General features: G+C 43.6%; 5 protein-coding genes and 1 non-coding gene across 10 annotated transcripts; 2 read left to right on the forward strand and 4 right to left on the reverse strand.

Annotated features, from left to right (window-relative positions):
• Positions 1-806: 806 nt before the first annotated feature.
• Positions 807-4,191, reverse strand: LOC127784732 (uncharacterized). The gene is made up of 5 exons (XM_052312078.1): positions 4,043-4,191; positions 3,721-3,957; positions 2,007-2,642; positions 1,492-1,590; positions 807-1,393 (listed from the first exon to the last, which is right to left on the reverse strand). The coding sequence occupies exons 1-5, from the start codon at positions 4,121-4,123 to the stop codon at positions 1,043-1,045; spliced, it is 1,404 nt and encodes a 467-aa protein (XP_052168038.1). The 5' UTR covers positions 4,124-4,191; the 3' UTR covers positions 807-1,042.
• LOC127784733 (uncharacterized) lies at positions 4,122-7,684 on the forward strand. The gene is made up of 10 exons (XM_052312079.1): positions 4,122-4,385; positions 4,665-4,753; positions 4,992-5,099; positions 5,211-5,293; positions 5,580-5,713; positions 6,469-6,518; positions 6,609-6,701; positions 6,822-6,913; positions 7,205-7,311; positions 7,535-7,684. Exons 1-10 carry the CDS (start codon positions 4,122-4,124, stop codon positions 7,574-7,576), a joined length of 1,062 nt encoding a protein of 353 aa, XP_052168039.1. The 3' UTR covers positions 7,577-7,684.
• A 296-nt stretch (positions 7,685-7,980) lies between these two features.
• Positions 7,981-13,549, reverse strand: LOC127784731 (pentatricopeptide repeat-containing protein At1g74600, chloroplastic). Of its 5 annotated transcripts, XM_052312077.1 has the most exons (5): positions 10,905-13,549; positions 10,039-10,101; positions 9,801-9,908; positions 9,302-9,607; positions 7,981-8,464 (listed from the first exon to the last, which is right to left on the reverse strand). In XM_052312077.1, exon 1 carries the CDS (start codon positions 13,451-13,453, stop codon positions 11,021-11,023), a length of 2,433 nt encoding a protein of 810 aa, XP_052168037.1. In that variant the 5' UTR covers positions 13,454-13,549; the 3' UTR covers positions 7,981-8,464; positions 9,302-9,607; positions 9,801-9,908; positions 10,039-10,101; positions 10,905-11,020. The 5 variants fall into 5 exon arrangements, with proteins under 5 accessions (XP_052168037.1, XP_052168034.1, XP_052168035.1 ...); XM_052312074.1 differs by having other exon boundaries at positions 9,801-10,101; XM_052312075.1 differs by having other exon boundaries at positions 9,801-10,381.
• A 116-nt stretch (positions 13,550-13,665) lies between these two features.
• TRNAL-CAG (transfer RNA leucine (anticodon CAG)) lies at positions 13,666-13,746 on the forward strand. The gene has a single exon. It is a non-coding gene; the product is annotated as a tRNA-Leu (tRNA).
• A 711-nt stretch (positions 13,747-14,457) lies between these two features.
• On the reverse strand, positions 14,458-16,396 carry LOC127783527 (60S ribosomal protein L34). Its single transcript, XM_052310717.1, has 4 exons — positions 16,230-16,396; positions 16,035-16,114; positions 14,871-14,980; positions 14,458-14,786 (listed from the first exon to the last, which is right to left on the reverse strand). The coding sequence occupies exons 1-4, from the start codon at positions 16,306-16,308 to the stop codon at positions 14,696-14,698; spliced, it is 360 nt and encodes a 119-aa protein (XP_052166677.1). The 5' UTR covers positions 16,309-16,396; the 3' UTR covers positions 14,458-14,695.
• A 1,300-nt stretch (positions 16,397-17,696) lies between these two features.
• LOC127784493 (uncharacterized) lies at positions 17,697-22,520 on the reverse strand. The gene is made up of 5 exons (XM_052311816.1): positions 21,850-22,520; positions 19,395-21,754; positions 18,719-19,129; positions 18,386-18,615; positions 17,697-18,262 (listed from the first exon to the last, which is right to left on the reverse strand). Exons 1-5 carry the CDS (start codon positions 22,014-22,016, stop codon positions 18,011-18,013), a joined length of 3,420 nt encoding a protein of 1,139 aa, XP_052167776.1. The 5' UTR covers positions 22,017-22,520; the 3' UTR covers positions 17,697-18,010.
• Positions 22,521-25,001: the final 2,481 nt, after the last annotated feature.

Here is a 25,001-nt window from a genome sequence, read left to right on the forward strand (position 1 = left end):
AAGTTAATATGATACAGGATGCGACATATCTTAGTATTATGAATCTGCGATATATCTTAGTAATATGAATCTGAATGTACCTGATGTATTAGGATGTCTTATCTTGTACCATATTAACTTATTGCAGATTTGTAGTGTTAGTATATGTCATGTCCTATACCAGATTAATTTAATTTATTCCCAAACGAAGATATCCTTTCAGGACGGAAGGAGTAGGACTTGTAACAAAATGGGCAGCAGTTATACTGAAGGTGCTATATAATATCCGGTGTGTGTTGCTGGCACATGGCCAAATTTGGTTTGCCAAATTTCTGGCTAATCCTCGTTTTGGCTCATCAAAGAGCATGGCCTAATGTTTTGGGCCTGATCGCAACAATTGTATGCGATTTGCTTCATGAAAGAAAATGTCCATTTTCGCTCCTTTCTACCAGTGCTCGAATCTGATCTTCAATCTCGGATTTGTCTCTCAACCCGATCTTGTGAGAGTTGATATACCAGTTTTGCGGTTGAAGGATAATAATTGGATTCAGCTGATGATTGAGGGAGTACAAAGGGACCTTTTCCTTTCATGGATGGGCTATGCCTGATCAACCACTGTCTTGAAGACCCATTTCAAAGATCGAATGGGCTGAAAACAACAGTTTGATAGCTACTTTCCAGATGAGAAAGGCCAAATTGCTAGCTCGACTTTGTTTCCATCTCTCTGTTCTTCCTATGTAGTACTATGATTTTTCTGACGGGTTAACAGCAACTACCCAGCAATTATTCCCAAAAGAAAAGAAAGGAACTGTAAGGGCAACAAGAGATAACCAAATGTGCCATTCTCACATTTTCAATAGGTTCCAAGGTATCCTTACAAAAAAGGAGATGGGTATATATGGATGTGTTCATGTGTATGATAGCATTTCTACAGCCTGGTCTGTATTTTGCCTCCTCTGGGTAAAAGCTGAGAACTCAACAACCAGTATGAACCAAAATCGGGGATGACATACCTACAATGGAAGGCACCCATCGACCATCACCATCCACAAGCAAATTAGGCTCAATCAAAATCTTGGGAGCAGTCGAAGTCGTCCCCTTCACGGGGTTGGCCGAAAGAACTGTACGCCAGATGATCACCCTTCTTCATCTTGCCACCCAGGAAGCTCTGGGGGTCCTTGTCATCGTGCTGCAGCCTCCCAGTTACCTCCAGGCACAGGCCATTCTTGGCGAGTCTCTTGCTCTGTCGAGCTCTGTCAGTTTTTGGCTTCACTGGCCCTGTTTCGATGAACACGGGCTGCTCTCTGATTGTGGGGTTGGCTTGTATGCGGTGGATCTGATCCTTCTCTTCAGGTGGTCCCAAGATCCGGTGCTCGGATTCCAACACGGTGGCTCCATCCTTGTTCAAAATTACCTGTCGGAAACAGTTGCAAAATTACGTCCTCTTCCAAATGTTTTGCCTAGAGCTTTAAGCAAATTAGATGCTGTGCGACAGGAACGGCATTGTATTACCTTGCGGCCCACCAAATCAAATGTGACGACCACTTTCCCTTTATCCTTTTCAGCTGCTTCCTGAGCTTCCCCGTGCTGCTTCTTTAGGTCTGACTTTTCCTGAAGCAAGAAAGATTGAGAACTTACTTAACATTGTTCCAAATGGTTTGGTTGGACAAATTTGCTAGTATCTCAAATAGTTGCACAGTAAATTGCTGTCTGATCCCGTCAAGTTATATGTTCTTATCATATAAATATGATGATATATCAAATGCCAATTGTGTAAGCAATTTCAAGCGTAAGATGTAATTAAGAGTGCCGCTGTTTTCTCCAAGGTTTGTAGTATATGTTCATTAGTGTCCTCCAAAAAGGCAACCAGCAATTCTGATTGAAAAAACAATTTGCAGGCAGGATTGGGTGAAGTGTGCACATATAAATAAACAACAGGAACATTCTATAAGGCTGTTTAGCACAATGAATCAGTGAAAAGGTGTTTAAATGAGTCATTAGGATAGGAATGCAAATATAAAATTTACCTTTGAAGAAAGCCAACTATTTCCTTCCATTTCAAAGTAGTCACTTTGATCATCATAAACTTTAGTCCTTGCTGCAGAGTTTCTGTCATAGTCAACAAGCCTCTTTGCATACGCTTCAGCTTCAGCTTCTGCTTCCGAAAGAGGAATTCCAACATCACTTAAACCAGCATATGTGCTTCCTTCCATTAGAACAAGTGCACCACAGAAACTGCATGGTCCCTCACCCTCTTGTTCACACACAATTTTGCCACATGATAAGCAGTTGCTGACAAGGTTGTGCTGGCGTGCTTGGCATGAACAAGGTTTCCCCTGCTTGAAGACAATAGAACCCTTCGCTGCCTCAGCAAGGGAGATGGCCTTTACTGCTTTCTTTTTTGAACCTCTCTTGGAGGCAACTCGGGGTTCAGTAGTCTCTGGTTGATTCTTGGAACTCTGGCCAGAAGAAGATGCTGCTGCATCTTTTTGTGTGCGTGTCTGCTTCTTGGTTTGGGTAGGCCCAGCTTCAGCAGAAGGCTTCACATAAGGCTGAAGATTTGATGATTGTAGGTTTTCATTGCCCTTCAATGGATCAATGTAACCCCTCCTCTGCAAGTACTCCTGAATAAGGTCCTGAGCAGCTTCTACTCCAATAATATTCTGCACCATTACACTGACCATGATCAATGATGAAGAATAAGGACAAAGGACAAAGGACTAAGCAACAGTAATTTCAGATGCATTCATGCATAATATTTACCTAATGGCAAGCAGTGTCACTCGAAGATGAGCAATATGAAACAAATAAAGAAAATAGAACTAAAAATCCTCGTGAACACCAAATGTCCAGTTGAGAACAGAAAGCTAGGAGGAATAGATAGGAACATCTTATTTTTGGACTGAACACACAAGATAGTCCTTTCAACTTTATTGCAGATGTGTATCAGGGATATGTAAATTCCTGGTCATAGTCCTTTCAACTTCATTGCAGATGCACATCAGGGGTATGTAAATTCGTGATCAAGCCTAGAGTTTCAAATTTCAATTCAAAGTGACATGTTTGCTAGGAAAAAAAAAAGGTATCATTGCACACAAGTTCTGCAATTATGTCTTTGATGAAAAGTTGCAGCCGCATAAATAGACATGGATACAAACTAACAACTGAACAGAAACACAGCTAACTCAACAATTCAAGCACCATGCTGCTCCGAGATTGCAGATACACCTCTTAGGTAAAAGACTGTTCTAATGCACTCATCGTGCTTAAACTTAAAGTGACGCATCAGGTTATAGAGTTTCATTCATCACGGTATAATTCATAATAGTATCATCATATTCTAATAGTATCATAATTGCAAATCCCCCTTCTCTATTCTCTAACAAATCCATGAGCCATACATTGTTTTTCTAACCCCGCTTAAGTATTCATGTTATCCTCCCTTTGCAATAATAACTCGCAGAAATCCCAAAACCAAAGAGGGAAGCAGCACAACGCATCAAACTTCGCACCAAAAATCGCGACACACCGACGATCAGACTTTCAAAATTAACCCTAGAAATCGCTAAATCAAATCTCACAAACCCTAACCCGACAAAGGCGCACGCACAGATCAGGCCACCCGCGACACACCAAACAAACTAACAATCGCACAACCATCTCCGATCAGAACCTAAATAGAGTAACCCTGCATAGCTGCGCATCATCGTAGGGGGGATGATGGATAGTATGGGTACGGACCGCGAGGTAGTCAGCGGCGTCGGGCGGAGGCGCGAGCTCGCAGAAGGAGACGAGGCCCGAGATGAGGTCCGCGTCGAGCTCCAGCGCGCCACCCATCCGCTCCCGCAGCTCCTGCAGCGCGCCCTTCAGCCACTCGCCGGACGTGCTCGCCGTCGCCGCCATCGCCGCCGCCGCAAGAGCCCTCTCTACTCTGGAGAAGAAGCGGTGTGGTTCACTTTTGCAAATTCCACCCTGAAACTATACACAATTCCGGAGAAGGCTTATCACTTCGATTTTTATTTTAGTCCTTGTACTTTTACAGTTTTACAAATTGGTCCCTCACCTTATCCCGAAGGACACGTGCGGCTTCTTCGGTGAGCCAGCGAGCACTCGAGCTGAGAGCAAAGAAGCGCATCCTTCTCATGGCGGCCTCCTCGTCGTCGGCGGCGGCGGCGGCGTTGTCGCCGGCGATCTCTCTTCACCTGCTCCGGCCGCTCCCATGCAGAGCCGTACTCCTGTCCAGGCAACGGAGGCCATTTCCATCGCCAAGAGCTGGCTGCCTGGCGGCGGTAAGAGCTCAGCGGCGGTGGCTCCGGTCGCCGGAGATCGGCCGGTGGAGGAGGCGCGGGGGCTACGCCTGCCTCTCCTTCAACTCCGGCAACAAGCCGCCTCCGCCTTCCAGTGAGGTGACTCTACGCCGCCGCCGCCGCTTCAGATTTTGAGGAATTTAAATACTAGTAGCTTCTTGGAAGAACACACCTCTAAGATCTTTCTTCCTTTCTTTCTTTCTTCTTTTTTTTCTTTTTTTTTTTTACGGATGCATCGGTAGAATGGCAAATGTGCATTTGATAGGAGTATCTTATTATGATGGAAAACATGTCTAGTTTAGTTGGATGTAAGTATTCCTCTCTTTTGCGATGGTTTCTCTTGCTGAAGATTTTGTGACATAATTTGGATGTGAGCAGAATTCAGACGAATGGCCAATCCTTCGCCGATGGGATGTGCCGTGGGAGTGGCAGACGGTGGTGCTCACCATGGTGAGCTGTGGAGTAAGGTACTCCTAAACTTTTGTACCCTATGCTGGTTAGTGTTTTAGTGATGTCTATCTGCTATTGCAATGCTGCACATAGTATTGGATTTGGAGCTAATTATGAAAAGAAAATTCCATATGTTCATAACTTAGAATTGGCAGATACATAATGCTCAAATTTATTGCTCTTTACAGTATTTTAGTGTATTCAATCATCGACAGCTCTATTGAAGAAAGCTTTTTCTGAATGTTCTTTAGACAGCTTTGTTCTGACAGGATTGGTTGAGCAATCGGTTTTGACGTATGTGGGGTTTAGAGCTGTCGAGGCAACGGTAGATCAGAAGGCAGAAATACTTTTCCTTGGACAACTGTACGAATCCAAGCACTTGCTGTTTTTTTTTTTTTTTTTGCATTTTTCAAACAATGGATACTTTGACAGTTGCCAAAGTATTTATCATTTTCTTTTCGCTGTCTTAAGCAGTAGCGTGACAGCAGTTGTGCTGGGTGTTGTATATGGCATCACCAATACCTTCCGACCACTGCCAGATGATATATTTCGTTATGGTCAGGACATGATATTCTTTCCATGTTACTTACAATAGATTTGATCTTGTGCGAAGAGTACATCGTGCATTCTTTTTCAGAAAATATTTTCTCTACTGTGGAAAATTTTCTACAATTCTTTAGTGCAATTGGATTCACCCTATAACTAAGTGCGTGGCATAGCCTCATTTTCATTCGGCACTGCCTTTCATGCTTAAGTCATGATGGATAATTTTGTTTTACAACTTCTGCTTTTTCTGAATAAGAAATAAGCATATCTAACTAGCAACTTTTGCTGAATTTGCAGATATTAAAGAACCATTCAAGCTTCAAAATGGCTGGCTTCTGTGGGCTGGAGTTGGTCTCTTTGGCGCTATAATTTCTATTGCTTTAGTTGGGGTTGCTATGACTTATCTGAATGGTGAACCTCCAGAAAGAGAGGTCAGGCCTTTTACATACTGTACTATATAGATTTTTCTCAGGCCATACAATTTTATTCCCATTTAATTAATTATTACCTCTCAATCTTTAGTTTTTAACTCACATTGTTTTAATCCCATTCATCATTAACCTCTAATTCAATTTGTTCAGCAAGAAAAAAAACACATCTTGGACCGCTTAATATTCATTAAACAATAACCTATAACAATATGCCAAATGGAGCAATTCATGCAATTTGTATTAGACCATTGTCTTTGATTACCCAACCCTTTTGGCTTGCCTTGCATGACCCTAGGTCTTATCTAATCACAATCTTCTCATGTATGGACTGGATTAAGCTGATTGTGATTAAACAATGACAACTCAAGGCTATCATATGGTCACTTGTGCAAGATTCAGATGGTAGGGAAGCCAGAAAGATAGGTTTTCCATGAGTAGCATAGGAATTAGCAAATATGCCTATTCTCTTTGGTTTGAGATGAGACAGAGCATAATTAGGAACAGTTTGCGGCATAATTAAGATGGAATGTACCCTTTGATAAAGTGAAGCTTCATACACAAGGTTTATTCAATGCTTTGACTGACAAGCTTATGTGGTAAGGCCTCACTTTACATTGATAGGGGCTTACGCTTTTCCAAATTGAATCTCAACATGTTTTGTGTACTTACCTCCTGTTATACTGATTACCTTTTTTCAGTGTGCTGTTTCTTGAGTCCTGATTGCTGATCTATTTCTCTGGACTTTTTTTTTTCAGACTGACTCGTTAGTTCTTTTATTGCCATTAATCGGCTCATCAAGTGCCAGGTATCATCCATCCAGTTTTCAGTGGGTTTATGCCTTTATACCTGGCAGTCATAACCTGACTTTGTCTTCAACTTTTTAATATATTATTAGCACTGCTTTTCTGGTGGGCATTACTGGAGTTCTAGCACCAATTCTGGAGGAGACTGTGTTTCGAGGATTTTTAATGGTGTCCTTGACTAAGTGGTAAACAAACATATACTATTTAGCTCTTTTTAGTAGCTTCCTTTCACATGCTTGCATATAGCAACTTGGTATGTACAGTTTGCAGTTTTGCTTGTTTTTAACAGTTTGCTTTGTATACAGGTTTCCTACTCCAGTTTGCATACTTGTCAGTGCTGCTCTATTTGCCTTTGCTCATCTGACACCTGGACAATTCCCACAGTTGTTTATACTTGGTAATTTTATATGTCAATTTAGAAATAAGATATAAAAACCCTGTGAATTCCGTGTTTTGGCGAAGTGCATGAATGCATTTGGTTATCAACAAAGTTGATCACACTAAAGTGTAGCTGCCTCGTGGTGTCTTGCATTTGTGACCTCTTGTTAGAAAGATGATAGATGCAAACCCTCAGTGTGATACTATGATCAATTTATGACCAGTGATTTTCTTTTGGAAACTATCGAAGTATTTTATTACATTGTGAGATTATTATTCCATTTCCATAACATTTCTGATTGGTATGCAGGTGTTGCGTTGGGTTTTTCATATGCTCAAACCCATAATCTTCTAACTCCTATCACAATACATGCATTTTGGAACTCGGGAGTAATATTACTGTTAACCTTTCTTCAGGTATGTCTTATACTCCAATTTGTCAGCATATTCATTCTTGATCAAGATAGGGTTGAGTTGTATAACTTGCAGAGAATTGCATATGAATAGGGTAGTTATCTGATGATTGTCTATTTATGCTACTTGGTTATTTCAGAATTTAGATGGCATGTACTGGCATATTAATTTCATGCAGTAGTAACTATGAGATGTAACTGACATGTATAACTTTCAATTGCTTCAGCTGCAAGGGTATGATATCAAGGAGCTTTTGGGAGCATCTTGAAGGCTTTGACTGATCAGCCTACGGCTTTGTGCATATGCTTTAGTAACTTGATCAAAGATACTTGAAAAGAACAATGGGTTCTCCTTTATTTTACTGTTCTCTGTAATTTCATGTTTCCCGTAACTCCCAGAAGTAAATTACGAGCGAAATATATTGTGTTTGTACTCATCTGCAATGATCTAACTTTAATCTACAAAAGGAAGCACAGACAGCTTTCTATCTGACTTTGCCTTTCTTGTATCTGTCCAATTAAGTTGAATTTGGTCCTCAATTCTGTAGAAATATAAAAAAAACATCCACAGCTCTATCTGTAAGTTCTTCAGATAGTAGTTTGGAAACTTCTAGAGCTAGTGAAAATGGAGTTTACAAGACTTGTGTCATTTGTTTCTACCTATGAAATCTAATGGAAACACGCTTCAGATAATATGGTCTGAAATTTCTCTCTTCATTGCCGTATTGCTATATTTCTTTGTCTCTAGAAGGTATTGTAGTTCTCAAATTTCTATTGTACCTCACAGACTAAATGGCGGCTACACAAATGCAAATTGCTATAGATCTATTGTTACTAACAGAACAATAATTGCCATAACAAATGCATTTGTACTTTCCTGAATCGTTGCGAGTAGCTTTCAGGTCGGCTCAATGATTTTTTTTCCCTATCAGTGGCTGTTCATACATCATCTGTGTCAACAGATGATACTGATTCGCTGATTGTCCTTTCCTTTCGATATGATTGATCTGCTGTCTGCCTTACTGACTTCTCTGGTAAATTCAATGAGAAACAATCAAACAAATGATGTTGATGACTCCATTATATTACTGAGATGCTAAACGTTTGCTTTCTGGGTCCATTCACATCGTTGTGACAGTCATTAGATGCAGTCATGCCTGTAAGATTTGGGGGAGTGTAAAGTCTGTTAGTGTGTATGGATAAAGAAGTGATGCCAAAGTATGAAACATATTAGCTAATTGAATGTCTGTATTATACACATGTGAATGTAAATCATGGTCCATAGTTATTATCCACTTCAGTAATGCAAACAAAACATTTATTACACCCTTGACACTTTTCCCTGTCTTATACTACCTCCGTTTTTTAATAGATGACGCCGTTGACTTTTTCTCACATGTTTGACCATTCGTCTTATTCAAAAAATTTACGTAATTATAATTTATTTTGTTATAAGTTGTTTTATAACTCATAGTACTTTAAGTGTGATTTATATCTTATACATTTGTATAAAATTTTTGAATAAGACGAATGGTCAAACATGTAAGAAAAAGTCAACATCGTCATCTATTAAAAAACGGAAGGAGTACTTTTTTACACCGTCAACAATTTTCCCCATCTTTTTTTTTTTGAAAGGAACACAGCAGGGGAGGCCCCCGCTGATTTTCCCCATCTTATATCAGTGCATTGCCACTGGATCTAGAATTTAAGAATCTTGAGGTTGTAAATATTGGCGCCTAGTACAATTGTTGATGAGTGCTTAACTTGCACTATATACTAACATAAATTACTAGTATTTCATTTGGATACTGAGATGACAGTGGAAAAATAATATGCGTGAGTATTATCGAATGTTCGCTCATGGTGTTCTAGACTCCTAGATCATTTATCTAGGTGCAAATTGAAAGGGACTAAAGTCTCTTGTCAAACAAGTCAAGTGCGTTCAGAAAGAGAAGGAATAAAGAACTACTCAATACAAGGAGGTAAATGCATACCTGTGGGTCGCATTGTCATGTTCAAGCAGTTGTAATTTCATTTTAAAGCATATATTAAACTCCCTTTCTCATGTATCGGCATAAAGCATGACGATTTAGGGAAGTTTCATGAAGCTCGGATACAGTTCATCCTCTCTTCCTCTTTTAACTTCTTGTATTAGAGGCCCATCTACTCTTCCGAGGGAACCAAATGCATAAGCCTGAAGAAGTCTCTTGTCTTTTACAAAGGGAGAGCAGCAAAAGGGTTCAAGACTGATTGGATGATGCATGAGTTCAGACTTCCTTCACTCACGGAGCCTTCACTTTCTAAAATACCAATAGATAAAAAACCAGCCAAAGTGAGTATTTTACTGGAATTACTATATAGTTATAGCAAAAAAATAAAATAAAATAACTATATAATATCATTCTAATATTTTTCTGCACCAAACAGGATATCTGGGCTATTTGTAAGATATTTAAAAAGCCTAACTCTATGGCACAAAGAGCGTTATCTCACCTGGGGTCCTCAATCAACTGCAACAACAAGCTCGCATTTGCTTCAGAGAGTTCCTCTTGCTCAGAAGAAGTTGCAATACCGATAACTCAGTTGAACAGTCAGCAGTGCCTGCAGGGGAGGCAGCAGAAGCCCAACAATAGACAAGATGGCTCTTCTAGTAAAGTCATAAACTTCAAGTGCAGTCCATCTTTAACTCATCAATCAGACAAAGACAACCATAATTGTCCAGTCACCTTACCATTCAAAACACAAACCCTGCAGCATATGTCAGGTGCCACATCGCTGCTTCTCAGCATAACCCCTGGAATAATCAATAGCATATATGAAGCCTCGCCAAACATACGGTTTGGACAGACTGAACCATGCAATGGACATGAAGTTGATTGGGTTATAGGCACAAATGGAGGCATTGAAAATAGTGATGAGGATCCATATACAAGAACTGGTACTGAATACAGTACAGGCAGTGAATGTGGAATCCGGCAGAAAATAAAGTTTCCATTTGATTTATTGGGTGATCCTTCAGATAACTGGACAAGCAATATCAATATGCCATGTGAATTCCCCTTAACTCCCAACTCCTACAGTCATGTGCAATAGCATTTTATAGGAAAATGTTACATAGTCATATAGACACTAAGACCAAGAGAAGCCTTCAGTTGTTAGCAAAAGAACTACCATGCTATATATATCAAGTCAGATTTATACCTGAAAGTTACTCATATTAAAGGAAGATTAACTGAGGAAAGAATAGCTTAGTTATATAAATTGAGTTCCACTGTACTATAAAGATCTTATGCTTACTCTGAGAATTAGGGGTGTGCTCTATATGCCGAGTATGATTATATGAAAATTCTCATAAAGTGAATAGTTGATAAAGTACAGCAAGAGGAATCACAAACCCAGTTCTCCCAACAGTGGGAACTTTTGATAACTGTAACGTCCTTTCCATGAGCAGGACCACATAAAACCAACGGGTGTTCATTTCCAATTTCCCCAATATTATCACTCCAACTCAATCAAAATTTAGCACATGTGCTAATAAAGAATAGCTTAGGGACATTCAAAAAAGAATTTTTCTAGAAGTTTTAATCATGAACATACTCTGCAATGTCTTGGTCATAAAATAGAAATATTTGGCAAAGGTGCTTCTCTCTTTATAGCCGATCTCTGCTCGTGAAATATATGTTTATAGCTGATCTCCTCAAGCATTTCGGTTTTTACACCATACTCCATCCAGGTTCTTTATTTACACCCTTCATTGTTTTTCTGATTCTAGCTACTTCCTCCCAATCTCCAGAATTCGCAAGAATGTTCGACAGAGTTGCAAAGGAACCTGAATCATAATTTCCTTCACGGATCTTATTTTCTACAAACCGTCCAAGTACAGTGTCATCATGAACTCTGCAAGCAGCAAGTAGGGTGCTCCATACCATCAAGTCTGGTTTCATAGGCATGCTATCAACAAAATATTTTGCCTCTGCAAGCCTCCCAGATCGACCAAGTAAATCAACCATGCAACAGTAGTGCTGTAACTCTGGCTCAACCCCATATGCAGTTCTCATTGAATTAAAATAGTTAAAACCTTGCTCAACTAAACCATTACGGCTGCATGCAGACAAAACACTCACTAATACAACAGTATCTGGTCTTACCCCAAGCTGAACCATCAAATCAAACATTGCCAATGCATTCTGACTACTTCCATGCTGAGCATACCCATCAATTATAGTGGTCCATGCAACTAAGTCTGGGACACTTATTTCATCAAAAACTTTACGAGAATCATCCATATTGCCACTTCTGGAGTACACCTTCACAAGTGAACTGCTTACTGACTGATCAGACAATATGCCTGCTTTAATTGCATATCCATGTAATGGTTTACAATAGAATGGTCTTGCTATATCAGCACATAGGCTAAGAATAGACGAGCATATATAACTATCTATTCGAATGCTTGCTGCCACCATAAGCTGAAATAATGAGATTGCTTCCTCACCGCAACCATTTGTAGCATATCCAGATATCATTGAGGACCACATGACCTGATCTTTGCATGGAGTTGCATCAAAAATTCTTCTAGCTGTTTGTACCCCTTGACATTTTGAATACATGGAAATAAAACAATCGTTTATGAATGTGGTTTCTCCATAGACACGAAGTGTGTGACCATGAACTTCCTTCCCTTTGAGTAAACACTCTGGTCTATTACAAGCTGAAAGAATGGCAGTTAACGACACATGATCTGGCTTAAATCCATCAAGAATCATATTCCTGAATGTTAGGAATGCCTCAACTGAATGACCATGTGTAGCAAAACCAGCAACCATTGCTGTCCATGAGACTCCATCTCGTTCCTGCATCTCTTCAAAAACCTTGTAGCTATCCTGAACATTATCACATCTAGAGTACATGGTGGAGAGTGCACTGCCAACAAGAATACCATGAATGAACCCCTCTTTTATGGCTGATGAATGAAGTTGTCCACCAAACTCAATTGAATTTACAGAGCTGAAAACAGAAGCATAGCATTTGTCATTCGGTCTTAGACCTTGATGAAACATCCTCCTTAACAACTGAACTGATCTCAGAAGGCTATGGTTACTGACCCCAGATATGAAGGCTGACCAAATACTTCTATTGCTTACTGTGCCAGCTTCTTCAAACACTTTCTCCGACAACTCAATAAACCCAAAGTTAGTGTACGTCGAAATCAATGCCTCCTTGACAACGCAATCCAAGTACATCTCTGTCTTCAAAACCATACCATGTATCTGGCTAGCCTCTCTTACCATAGACATCTGAGCGCAAGCAAGCAAGATACTTGTGGCTGTGTATTTGTTGATCGCCACGCCATTCCGCACCATTTCCCTAAGTAGCAGCATTGCACTGACTGGCTCATCATCCTGAACGAAACCGGCTATCGCGGTGGTCCACGAAACCACATTCCGGACTGGCATTCTCCAGAACTCCCTCATGGCAGCACCCATATCACCACATTTGGAATACATGTTAACAAGCGACGTTCCAACGAACACATCGTACTCAGGATCACGCCGAAGCACCAGACCATGCACCGCCCGCCCAACGCTCAGCTCTTCACCCGCCGCGCACGCGCTGAGAGCCCCGGAGTAAGTGAACGAGTTGGGCTCGCACGAGCCCCACACCATATCACGGAACATCTCGACGGCGAGCCCGCCCTCGCCGTTCCGCACCGCCCCGGAGACGGCCGCGTTCCAGCACACGGCGCTGCTCGGGTCCCCGTCCGCGAACACCCTGAGCGCGTCCCGGAGGCGGCCGCTCTTGGCGAGCAGGTCGACCATGCCGGTGCAGACGTACGCGTTCCCGGAGAGCCCGTCCTTCCATGCGGCGCAGTAGACCTGCTCGGCAAGCGCGGGGGCGGGGGCGCGGGCGCACGCGGCGAGCGCGTTGCCGTAGGCGAACTGGCTCGGCGCGGCGCGCCCCGCGGCGCGCGCGCGGGCGAACGACGCGAGCTCGGCGGGGAGGCGCGCGAGGAGGTCGGGTGCCCGCGGCCGCATTCCGCCGAACAGGTGGGGCGCGCCCTCCCCAGCGCGCGGGGCGAACGCGGAGAGCGCGCAAAGGTGGGCGGCGGCGAGAGGGGTGGAGGAGCGGAGGAGGCGAGGCGGCATGTAGATGGCGCGAGGGGGGGAGGAGAAGGGATCGGAGAGGGAGGAGGGTAACCTACTGGAGAGCGCGGCGATCCGCCATGGCTGGCGAATGAATCAACTCCCGGTTCGGAAACGAAGGTAGCACTACTCCGTAAATCATGGGGGAGGTCCGTCGGATTAAGGATTCAAGTTTAACGAATTACATAAAATTTAAATGACGCCTTAAATGAAAAGTCAAGATGGCCGAGTTGGTCTAAGGCGCCAGTTTCAGGTACTGGTCCGAAAGGGCATGGGTTCGAATCCCATTCTTGACATAAATATTTTTTTTGAATATAGTGAATGAAATATTTTTTTTACAGGGTTGAATTATTATAGTTTGTTAATATAGTGAATGAAATATTTTTTTACAGGGTTGAATTATTATAGTGAATGAAATATTTTTTTTTGGAAATACAAGGTTAAATTTTGATTAATTTAGTGTAGATGTTCACTTTCGAGGCTGGTTTAGTTCTCAACTTTTTCTTCAAACTTCAACTTTTCCATCACATCAAAACTTTCCTGCACATAAACTTCCAACTTTTTCTTCAAACTTTCAATTTTAGTCAAACTTAATTTTGACGTGTTTAGTTCACGCAAAAATTAGAAGTTTGATTGAAATTGGAACGATGTGACGAAAAAGTTAAAAGTTTGTGTGTGTAGAAAAATTTTGATGCGATGAAAAAGTTAGAAGTTTAAAGAAAAAGCTTAGAAACTAAACTTGGCCCAAATCGTAAAATAATCAAATAATCGACGCTTCTGTGACAACAACAATACATCAGTTTAATCAACTATAAAATACACCATATAGTACTGTATACGTCTTAAGTCTGACCATGGACAGAAGGCTGATAAACGTAATATGAGGGCTTACGACTGCAGATTTGCTTATCCAAATGCATGGATCATATCGTACCATACGTTCATTGTCCTCAGGGGAAACAGAAGCACAAACAATCAGACAGACAGAGTAGAAACAAAACACCAGCTCAAGTAAGTAAAATTCATTCGCAATTCAGAGAAGTGAACAAAAGAGCGGATCAAATATGTCTCAGCAACATTTGACATCAAGTGCATCACAATGGTAGACGGATTTCAAGTACTCCAAACTCAGACAGTTATATTAAAACATTCAGCTAGAAGAGGCTAGACCATTGATCATCACCATCAACAAAAATGTTTTCCTTGTTTATAGCACATCGCCTTGCTTCCACTTCCAAGAGTTGTCTACTTTGAGGCTGACTTGTCCTTGGTTTTCTGTATTTTCAAGACTTTCTTCACAATCTTCTGCTCTTCAACCAAGAAAGCACGAATGATCCTGCGAGGCAATATGAATCATGTGAGGTGACAGAAGATACATGTTATAATCAAATGTGGATATGTTGGAGCATGTTATGCTGACCTTTCCCTAACTGCAGTTCCAGAGAGCACTCCACCATAGGGACGGTTCACAGTTCTGCGGTTCCTAGACAACCTGGATCTCTTGTACTCAGCAGGCCTGAGATGGGGAATCTGAAAATGGAAGCGACAGTATTGAGTCAAAATAATGCACCTCATACAGTAAAATAATACAATAAAAATGGCACAACACAAGTGTTATCTAATGCTAATCGTGACAAACATTCAACAATCAAAAGTCCAACAGTTTCATACATAGTACACAAAGTTCAGTGATTAGATTTGTGTAGGAACTATATATGTTTTCCAGCACAGTACATGTTACAAACCATGACGAAGAGTATGAATCAGAAAGCTGTTCATAGACCCAGCAATGAGGCCTATGAGTGATTGCCACAGCCTAAAGCTGAACATACGCATTTAGATAGGATGATTTCATTGCACATTTTATTGGAATTAGTTCACAAGGGATAAAATTGATATACCACCCTTAGTTCAATGTTCAAACTCTGATTAGTAGAATAATATCTTAATGTTCTATCATAAAAACTGTTATCCCCACAGAAATTACAGAAATATAATTGATATAGTTACAAACTATACTTGGCAGAAAGCAAATCAGCAAAAAATAATTAGACTGCATTAGGGGTGTGTGTGTGTGTGTGTGTGTGTGTGTTCAATATTTAAGAGCACAGAAACAAAGCAAAAGAAACATGAGTAAACAACAATGGTGATAATGCAATTCAATCAGTTTACAAAACACAGGTCAGCTGTTCTACATTTATATGCCAAGCTGAAAATCATGCAGTGCGTAGATTTCTCCAGAAAATTTCAGAAATGGTTGACCAATCGCCAGGTAATCAAATCCACCAGAAGGAATCATTTCTAGGTGCCAAAAAGACTAAATGCACAATACACAAGAACGTCCGATCATTATCAGGTCCTAGGCTAAATAAATAGTTAAGCATCATAAATCAGCACTCCAACACGGTGATACGCTAAGATCGAGCAACAAATGCTACTAATTCATCTTTAACAGAAATACTCATCGGCCTATCCCAAATTTCTACCAAGCCACTGCACCAAACCACTCAAGAAATCATCCTACCAAAACAAATAAACAAACAAAAAAAAGATGCATTGTAGACAAGATAAAGCAGGCACTCACTCCCTGGATCTTCTTCCCGGTCACGGGGCACTTGGGCCCGCTCGCCCTCTTCTTGGTGTACTGGTACACGAGCTTGCCACCTGCAACCACAACGCCACAAAAGCTCGCTCAACCAGGCGAAAAATCTTCCACCTCAACAGATCAAGAACCCAACCCCAAAAGAAAAAGTGCCCCAAGAAGAGAGAAGATCCAGACCTGGAGTCTTGACGACCCGCGTCTGATTAGACTTCGTGGCATAGCTGTGCCTCTTGCGGTACGTCAGGCGCTGCACCATCTCGCCGTCGCCGCCGCCGCCGCCGCGTGGTCGCCGGTGGATAAACCCTAGAGGAGGAGGAGGAGGAGGAGGAAATGGGAGAGAGCGCGTGGCGGCGCGGATGGGGGTATAAATGGCTGCATCCGGGGGAGGCTTGACCTAGCACGGACGGCTAAGATTCGCTTGATGCGGTAATGGGCCGGATCGGGATGGCCCAGGATCTACGTGGGCCGTCTGGCTGCTGTCGTGTCACTTCAAATCCCACTGCAAATGTCAAGTGTCGCAAATTTCATCTAGGCTGCTGAACAAGAAGTCAAATTAATTTATTTTTTTTGAAAAAAGATGGCAAATGTCACGTCCAGTTGAACACTTGCACTGAAACCTGATCTGAATAATTTTGTCCAATGCAAAGTTGGACGGGAAATTTGGCTTCTTCTTTATGTGAATATCGTGATCGCTTTTAGTTAAGTGATATTTCCGTGTAAAATCGGGCATGGTACAGACGTATAGTATAGTAGTAACCTGGATAGAAATTTCGTTGTCAACATCGTTAAGTTGGACTGATCGGTGACAAGTTGTTTGCCATCCAACCAGTTTTTGGATTTCTCGAATCGATTTTCTCCGGAAACAAGATTGACACGGTTTGTTATCATCATCTTACTCAACTCACCGCTCACAAAAAGTTGATAAAATCATACTACATCCATCCTAAAATGTAGTAATCTTGTACTAGATCATCCCAGTCCTACGAATCCGGATACGAGACATGTACACATATTGGCAATAGTAGGATGTGTCATATTTCATACTAGGTTGCTATATTTTGAGACATATGGTGTAAGCGATAATACATCCAAGCTTTCGCTGTTGAGCTCTAAACTCGCATACCCCGCACAGCCTGTTTGCATCTTGTTCCATCTGCATCCACCTTTGTCTGCTGCGATGCTGAGCCTCACTCTCGCATTTCCTGCTGATAATGGCGGCGGCCAGCAAACACCCAGGTCCCCAGCAGCAGTTTCCTTCTTATCGCTTTGCGAGTTATGATTTGTCTCTCTCTCTCAGCTGTGGTATAGTACGCAGCAGCAGAATGCAGCGTTTGCAGTCAGTACTTTGGTTGTTAGGACCGGTTATGGCCGCCATTAGTTTGCCTCATGTGGCAATCAGAAAAAAGAGGAGCACAGGGCACACTGTTCATCTTCACCAAGAGGACACAAGTGATCAATAACTGTGGATCTCAGTGCAGTGGATGGACCATCGGGTACATACACACACAAACAATCCAGCAAGAACTGAGGATGATGCATTCAGCTCATCTTTGCTCGGGCAAAGCCCTTATTGCTTCTTTATTCGCATACCGTAGTACTACAACTTCAGCAGTTGCATCCATGTGGTGACAGACAGAGGCAAAGTTACATGAACACAGTTCATCTTCAGATGTAGTAGAAATCTGTGCATTCTGAGGTAGATGTTTCCTCTTGAGAGGAAATGCTGATTTATTACACTCTGATTTTCTAGCTAGGGTACTGTAAGTACTGTACCGTGTGGACTCTGGTTTATGAGCTGTTTTACCATGTTACAATTTGTAATTTACTGGACATGTGTAAAGAGACCTGGATTACTAAAAGGTTAAGAAAAATCTACAAGCCGTGGATTACATGGTGGATATGATTTATGGAGGGGGGAAAAATGAACAAAAGAAGCATGTGTATTTATATATGTATTCTCAACAGGGGAACAACAAAAATGAAGCCTCCCTGTGGATCCTCCTATCTACAAGTGCGATCTTGTCCAGCTTCGCCTTGCACCACTGCAGCTGCTCGCTGGTGATCCTCGGCATCCGCAGGACCCGTGCCACGAGCCGCATGTCGACCTGCGAGAAGAAGAGGCTCTGGTTCAAGGTGTCCTCCTTGGGCTTCTTGAACTTCTTCACTATGCAGTTGCCGGTCCTCAGGAGATCCTTCAGCCTCTTCTCTTTCTGCATCCATTTCAGAGTTAATCACTTATCAGTGTCATGTACTGCAGCAAGTATTTTCACTACTAGTACTTACTGTAGCAAATCCACAATTTTGTCGGTACTGGCGAAAATTTGGTGATTTACCTTCTGTAACGTGGAGTGGATGTGCATCATAAGATCATGGTCTAAAGGGTCCTGGAGCTCAACATGAGTGCTCGACAAGCCCTTGAGCACCGACGTCGTCTCGACTCTGTCGGACCTGATGAACTCCCAAAAGACGCGCATGCATTCCTCCATGATCTCCTCCAGCTCCTCGCTCGTTATGACATAGTTCCCCTTACGCTGATCCTCCATCCTGTCCTTCAAGCTGTCCTCTGCAATCCAACATTCACATTCAAATAAATCATCTAGCACATGATATAAAGAAATACAATGGATGAACTATCTGATTATTTGGTTCTGAAATCTGATTCTAACCTTTTATTACTGGTACTTGCAAGAGATTTCGAAGAACACATCGGTTATTGATGTAGTTTGGCAACCTAGGGCCCTTGAAGGACTCATCCTCCACAAACCTCTGCACAACTACCTGAAATTGTTGGAATTCCCCTGCCACCTGGTTGTACTGATGGCTGTGGTAAGGATCGGATTCCGGCAGGTCATGGGCCTGCTCATACTGCCACCGAAGGAACTCCCATGATAGGCACATTTGGCCGACGTAAACTGTCTCCAAGTCATTCCGGAGCTCCTTGAGAAACCTTTCTGACGGGTCCTCGGGTGATTTTCGACGTGACGACCGGAAATTGTGAGACAGGATGGATGTCACCGTTGGCGATAAGGATTTTAGAGAATTTGCCGATTGTTGAGGCCCTCTGAACTGAAGAAAATCTGCGGCAAATCCAATTGCGGTACCATATTAGCACAACAGAATTTCAAGCAACCAAAAAAATATATCTTTTAGGACATTGAGTTGAACAAAAAATTTGCTAGGGAAAGCATCATAAAGCTGCATCTTGTCCTTAACTAGCTTTAAAAAGCTAGTGGATGCTATGCTTGATAGTTACAAAAGTAGCAACTGTACTCTAGTGCTAAATATTAGTACTAGAATCTGAGATAAATAAGGGTAAACTGGTAATGGTAAAAATGTGCATACCTATTGCATACATCTTCTGATAGCACAATATGTCAAACTTCCTCATTCTCTCCCTATAACTCTTGAAGAACTTATTCAGCTCGTCCATTGGGTCCTCGCGAAGGAACTTGGCGTCGATCCTCCATGGCTTGAGATCCTCCATCGGTGCCTTCGGCGTCTCCGACTCCTCCAAGATCGTCGGTAGCCCGATCGACCGCACCTTCTTCAGCTCCAGCTTCAGCTGCTCGATCAGATCCTGGTGCTCCCACAGTGACTCCAGCTCGTCCTCCTCCTCTTCCGTCAAATCCTTCCACTTGTCCTCTTGATCCTCCTCCACCACGTCCAACACCTTCCCCTTCTCGGCGACGGAGAAGGTGACATGCCGAGTGGCGTTCCCTGGACGCTCATTTGGGATATCATCTTCTTCTGCACGCTCTGAAATGATCCTTGCATCGGCAACTAGTTCATATGGATCATCATTTCCACTGAATTCCTGCTCTGCAGTCTCTGGGGTGCTCTTATGATCAGAAACTTCTCCATTTGAGGAATCATTCGTAGCACTGACAATTGCTTTGTGATCATCAGAAATAATCGCAACCGATTGATCAGGACTTCTTTCTTCATCGTGAGCTGATGCTAATGACTGATCATTTGCACCGACAATATCTTTCCAAACATCAGAAATGAGTTCGTGTGAGCGATCGTCTGTACCAGCAAATTCTCTCTCCGAATGCGGTGTGCTTCTCTTCTCATCAGAAACTGCCGCTTGTGATTGATCATTTGAGACCTCATGTTCTTCGTAATTGTCAAAGATGGGTTCAGATGAATGAACGTCCGGGCTTCTTACCTTGGCATCAAGAACAGCAGCATGGCGAGACGAGGCATCATCCAATTCTGCGTCAGAGATTGCTTCTGGGCTCCTCTTGACATCGGAGACAGATTCGTACGAATGATCATGTATCGTGATGGTTTCCTTCTCCGAATGATCCAAGCTGTTCTCATCTTCAGATTCGGCGTCGTGCACCGGTGATGATGATGATGATGATGCTGCCATCGCCGTCGTCTTCTTGCCGCCGGAGGCGGGCGGCCGCTCGTCGTCGCTCATGTCGAAGCTCACCTCCTCCGCCATGTTCGTCGCCTCGTTTCCCTTGTGCTCGTCTTCGTTGTACTCGATGTCCGGCGAGGGGCTCCGGGACCACATGTCCTCGGGGTACTTGGCGGGGTCGTCGGCGGCGCCGATGATGTCCGGCGAGGCCTGGCCGACGACCGAGCCCTGCGACACCGTCGTCGCCGAGTCCTGGAACGAACGTTCCAGGTTGGAGGCCGACGCGTCGAGGGCTTCCAGGGCCTTGAGCACCTTGGCCTTGTAATAGCCCCTGAGGCTGCCGGCGTCGTGCCCGGCCGCCGCCGCCGCTGCCGCCGCCGCCGGGAAGTCCTTCTCCGAGAGGAACCAGTCGCTGTCGGAGTCGACGACGAGGTCCTTCACCGAGTACCCGTCGCTGGCGGTTGACTCCGAGTCGGAGTCGCCGCCGAAGCCGGAGAACTCCGACGCGAAGCTCGTCCTCCCGCTCACGGCGGCGGCGGCGCTGCCCCTCGACGCGGCGGACGGGGAGCTCGCCGCCGGCTTCCGCCCCAGCTGCGACGCCACGCTCTGGCGCACGCTATCCGGCTCGTTCGCCGGGCGGAAGTCGTTGGTCGTGAGGAAGCCGCGCCGTGGCGCCCCGTCGACCACTCGCCGCTCCTCCGGCTGCGCCGCTGCCGCCACCGCCACCGCCTCCAGCTCCGGCGATGGCACGAAGGATTCCTGGACGCGCACCGTGATGGCCTCCGGCTCCTTGACGAACCCTCGGAAGTCACGCTCCGTCAAGAACCGGTAGTTGTGCGTGGTCGACACGATCATCGGCGCCGCCGCCGCCGCCTCCACGACCTCTCTACTCTGCTCCTCTTCTTCCTCCTCCTCCTCCATGACCACCTCTCTCTCCTCTGCATCGCGCTCGCGTTCTTGCTCCGATTCCATCGCAATCGCCGGCTTCTTCTCCGGCTCGTGTTCTTCCAATACTTGCACAGGTATTTCACCCGAGACCACGGCCGTCTCCCGGAGAATCTCGGGCAACTGGTGCTGGAACCTGAAGCTGAACGTCGACGGCGGCGGCGCGGCCGGCGGCGTCAGCGGCAGCGGCTCCGGCGCCATCCTGGCGACGACGTGGTCGTACGTAGCCATCCCCTCCATGAAATCCTCCTCGCTCGCATGCATGAAGCTGAAGCTCCGCATCATCTCCAGAATCTTGTCGTTCCTTCCCACCTCCTCCTCCTCCCTCTCCTCCCCGGCTCCGGCGAAATCGCCGCCGCGCCGCGCCTTCTTCTCCTTGTCCTCTTCGTCTCTGACAAAATTTAAAACAAAAACATCAAGAAATTCAGAATTCCCGCAAAATTATCATCGATGATTCTGGTGAAATCGCTTATCATCGATTCATACCTGGAGGGAGAGATGTAGGTGGAGGCGAGGTGGATGGCGGCGACGAGAGCGACGGTGAACAGCCAGAAGAAGAGCGGAGAGAAGCACCACCGCACGACGGCGTGAACAAACCCATTCGACACGGCGGCGGCGGCGGCGGGCGCGCCGCCACCCTCACCGGCATCCATGGATGGATGGATAAACAGCCGAGCCGACCACCACCACACCCCCTTTACCTCACCTTGCACGCCACCACATCACCACCATACCACCATGGACGGCAGAGCAGCAGAGAAGAAGAAGATCAAAGAAGTAGAACAAGAAGAAGAAAAGAGAGAGAGAGAGAGAGAGAAAAGAATCCGTCCGAGTGATCCTCTTTTTCGTGATTTTCCTCCCTACGCCATAGCCACCGAGTGGATGGATGGATGGATGGATGGAGAAGAAAACAACGTGCCACCACCCGTCGATCGATCGATCGATCCACCGATCCGAGGTGTGGATGAAGGTAGGACGGGAGAAAAACGGAAGAGACGACGACGACGAGAGCGACTGCTACTAGAGTCTCTGTACTCCCCTCTGGGCAGGGCTTCAAAGAAAGACCGCGTCCGTCGTGTATCGTAGCGCGCAGCCGCAGCATCAGGTCTGGTTGGTCGCACCTAAACCTCTCCTCTGACGAACGCGGCAAAACTAAACAAAAACAAAAACAAAACACACGCCCTTCGCCGTTGCAGCAAAGACGTGCGCCACGGGGCGAAAAACGCAGTGAAAACACCGCGAAAAAACCAACAAAAAGAAAGGAACCCAACCAACCGACGAACGCCACGCACGAGCGGCTCTCGCGGTGCGCGCGGGGGATCGGATCGGGTGGTGGCGAGTCCGCTTTCGCGTGAGACCGCCGGTCGCGTCGCTGAGGTTGGGGGTCTCACGCGGAGGGGGAGGCTGGCTGGCTGATGACTCGGCAAAAAAAGAAAAAAAAAGGAAAAAGGAGAAAAGTCTACATTCCAAATTATAGGGCGTCCCATTTCTAAATTATAGGGCGTCCCATTTCTAAAAAATATCAAACTTAATAACTTTTGGCTAATAACCATATAAACTATATCTATACTAAGTTTACTTATGCATGTTATATCACTATATCATATTTTGAAGTACTTTCATGTTATACGAATTTTATATCTGTTGTATGGTATTGAAGACCGTGTTAAAAAATATAAGACTTATAATTTAAGACAGAGCTTAGTTCTTACTAATACTGACATTGGCATGTCATGCTATGAGTGCCTTTAGAGTTTTTATAACTTTCATCTATCTAAATCAAACGGTTGAGATGATTGTTAGTATAAATTTAGTAAGAAAATTTTAGTAGGTGTAGTAGTGCTTAAAAAAACAGGTTTAACAACCACCGGTGACTGGGGCGGCGCCGGCGCCGTGATCGGAGCCACACCACATCAGGTTATTCCTTTCTTGCGTGAAGCCGCTTTGGTAGCTTGGCACGGGGGAGAAAGAGAAACCGACTCGGCAGGCTCGATTGATTGATGGTGCTCGTGTACCAAATGTGCACGGGGGAAAGCTAAATCACAAAGATTGTGGTACTTGTTCGGCAGCCATTGGGAAGATTTCTCCTCTAATTTTTAGTGGAGTCCAACTCGGCTGCCAAAGTGCCAGGTGCATGCCTCAACGATTAATTTAGGGCTAGCAGCTTCATATCGAAGATTTGTATGAGCTAGGCGTTTTTAACTCTAGAAATCCACGAATTTGGATATGCGATTACAGTGATAATATTTGAATGTATTGCTTTGTTTTTGTTTCATAGAACAATATAAAATTTTAAACCACTATAATTTAACTTACAAATTCTAATTTCAGCATGATCTGAGAACGAGAATTGTACCAAATAAAACCTTAACGCTATATGGTATAGAATAATCTGGATTTTTTTTCCCTTCTATATACCGCAGCTTGCACTCATCTTTCCAATGTTGGTGGAGTGAACTGCTCAGATGAGAGTAGGATACGATGCAAGGATACACCTTTCGGTTTTTGCAGCGTGTAATCAATCGTTGGTTGGTAGCCTTCCATAATGAAGGTTTTTAAGAGTATATATATGATCTGCCTTTTTAGGCATGTGCAACGGTATTTATTAGTGGTCTCTCTATTGCCATGCAAGTAAATTTGATGATATGAAAGAAAGAGAAAGGAGGAAAGAGAAATATGGTTGTTATACATGACAACGGCTTAGAGTCGACTCTTAGCATTTATTAGAGCAGATTTTGTTGCATGGTGGTGAAAGAAAGAAAACAATAGTAAGAAAAAAAATATTTTGATACATTAATGATTAAAGACCATATTGTCTCCAACTATTATAGGATGCTAGTCTCTATATAGCGTAGAGCTGATACCTGACTCTATTTTTGTACATACCCTTATTCTTGTTGCTAAGAGAGAGCTTTGTGCCTCGTAGTAATTAACCACGGCATCAAATGCGTGTGCATCTGAGATTCGCTCCTTTTTATGATGCATCCGTGCGGATATGGAAAAGGCTTAATGCGGAGACACTTGTGCAAGGGGTGGTGGCCTTGGCAATTTGGCATAAAGCCGGAGATCGATCCGACTCAATGCGCAGCCACAAGGCCCAAAGCTGATGCTGATGATACTGTAATCGCGCTGCTCCACTCGATTAGTCGCCGGCAACCAGGAATACGTGCCACAAATTGCGTGATTCAGATCTCCATTAATTTTGCCCGTTTAGTTGGGAAATGGAAAATGATACACATAAAAAATCCTTATAAAGTTTTTACGATTTTTTTAATCTTAGTTTTTACAAAAATTGATATAGCATGTCGTGTCGTGAGTGCATCGTTTTTTTTTTAAAAAAAAAACAAGCATATGCTCACATGCGCACGCCCAATTATTCCTATAAATATACACATGCAGATACCATTTATGAGACTGAGTGAGATTGATGAAAACATCATGAACACCTGTATTTTCAGATTGACGAAAACACTACTATAAGACTGGATCGACATATGTTGATATTGATGAACCTACAATTGAAAGAATTATTATCCATAAATGTAAAAACCATAGCAATAATTATCCATAGATACGTGTATGCATGTTGAATCTAAATAGGTTCTATCACGAGGAGGCTAATCAGCTAAACTACGCTC

This window comes from Oryza glaberrima, chromosome 9 (genome assembly GCF_000147395.1).
Source record: "Oryza glaberrima chromosome 9, OglaRS2, whole genome shotgun sequence".
NCBI classification, from domain to species: domain Eukaryota; kingdom Viridiplantae; phylum Streptophyta; class Magnoliopsida; order Poales; family Poaceae; genus Oryza; species Oryza glaberrima.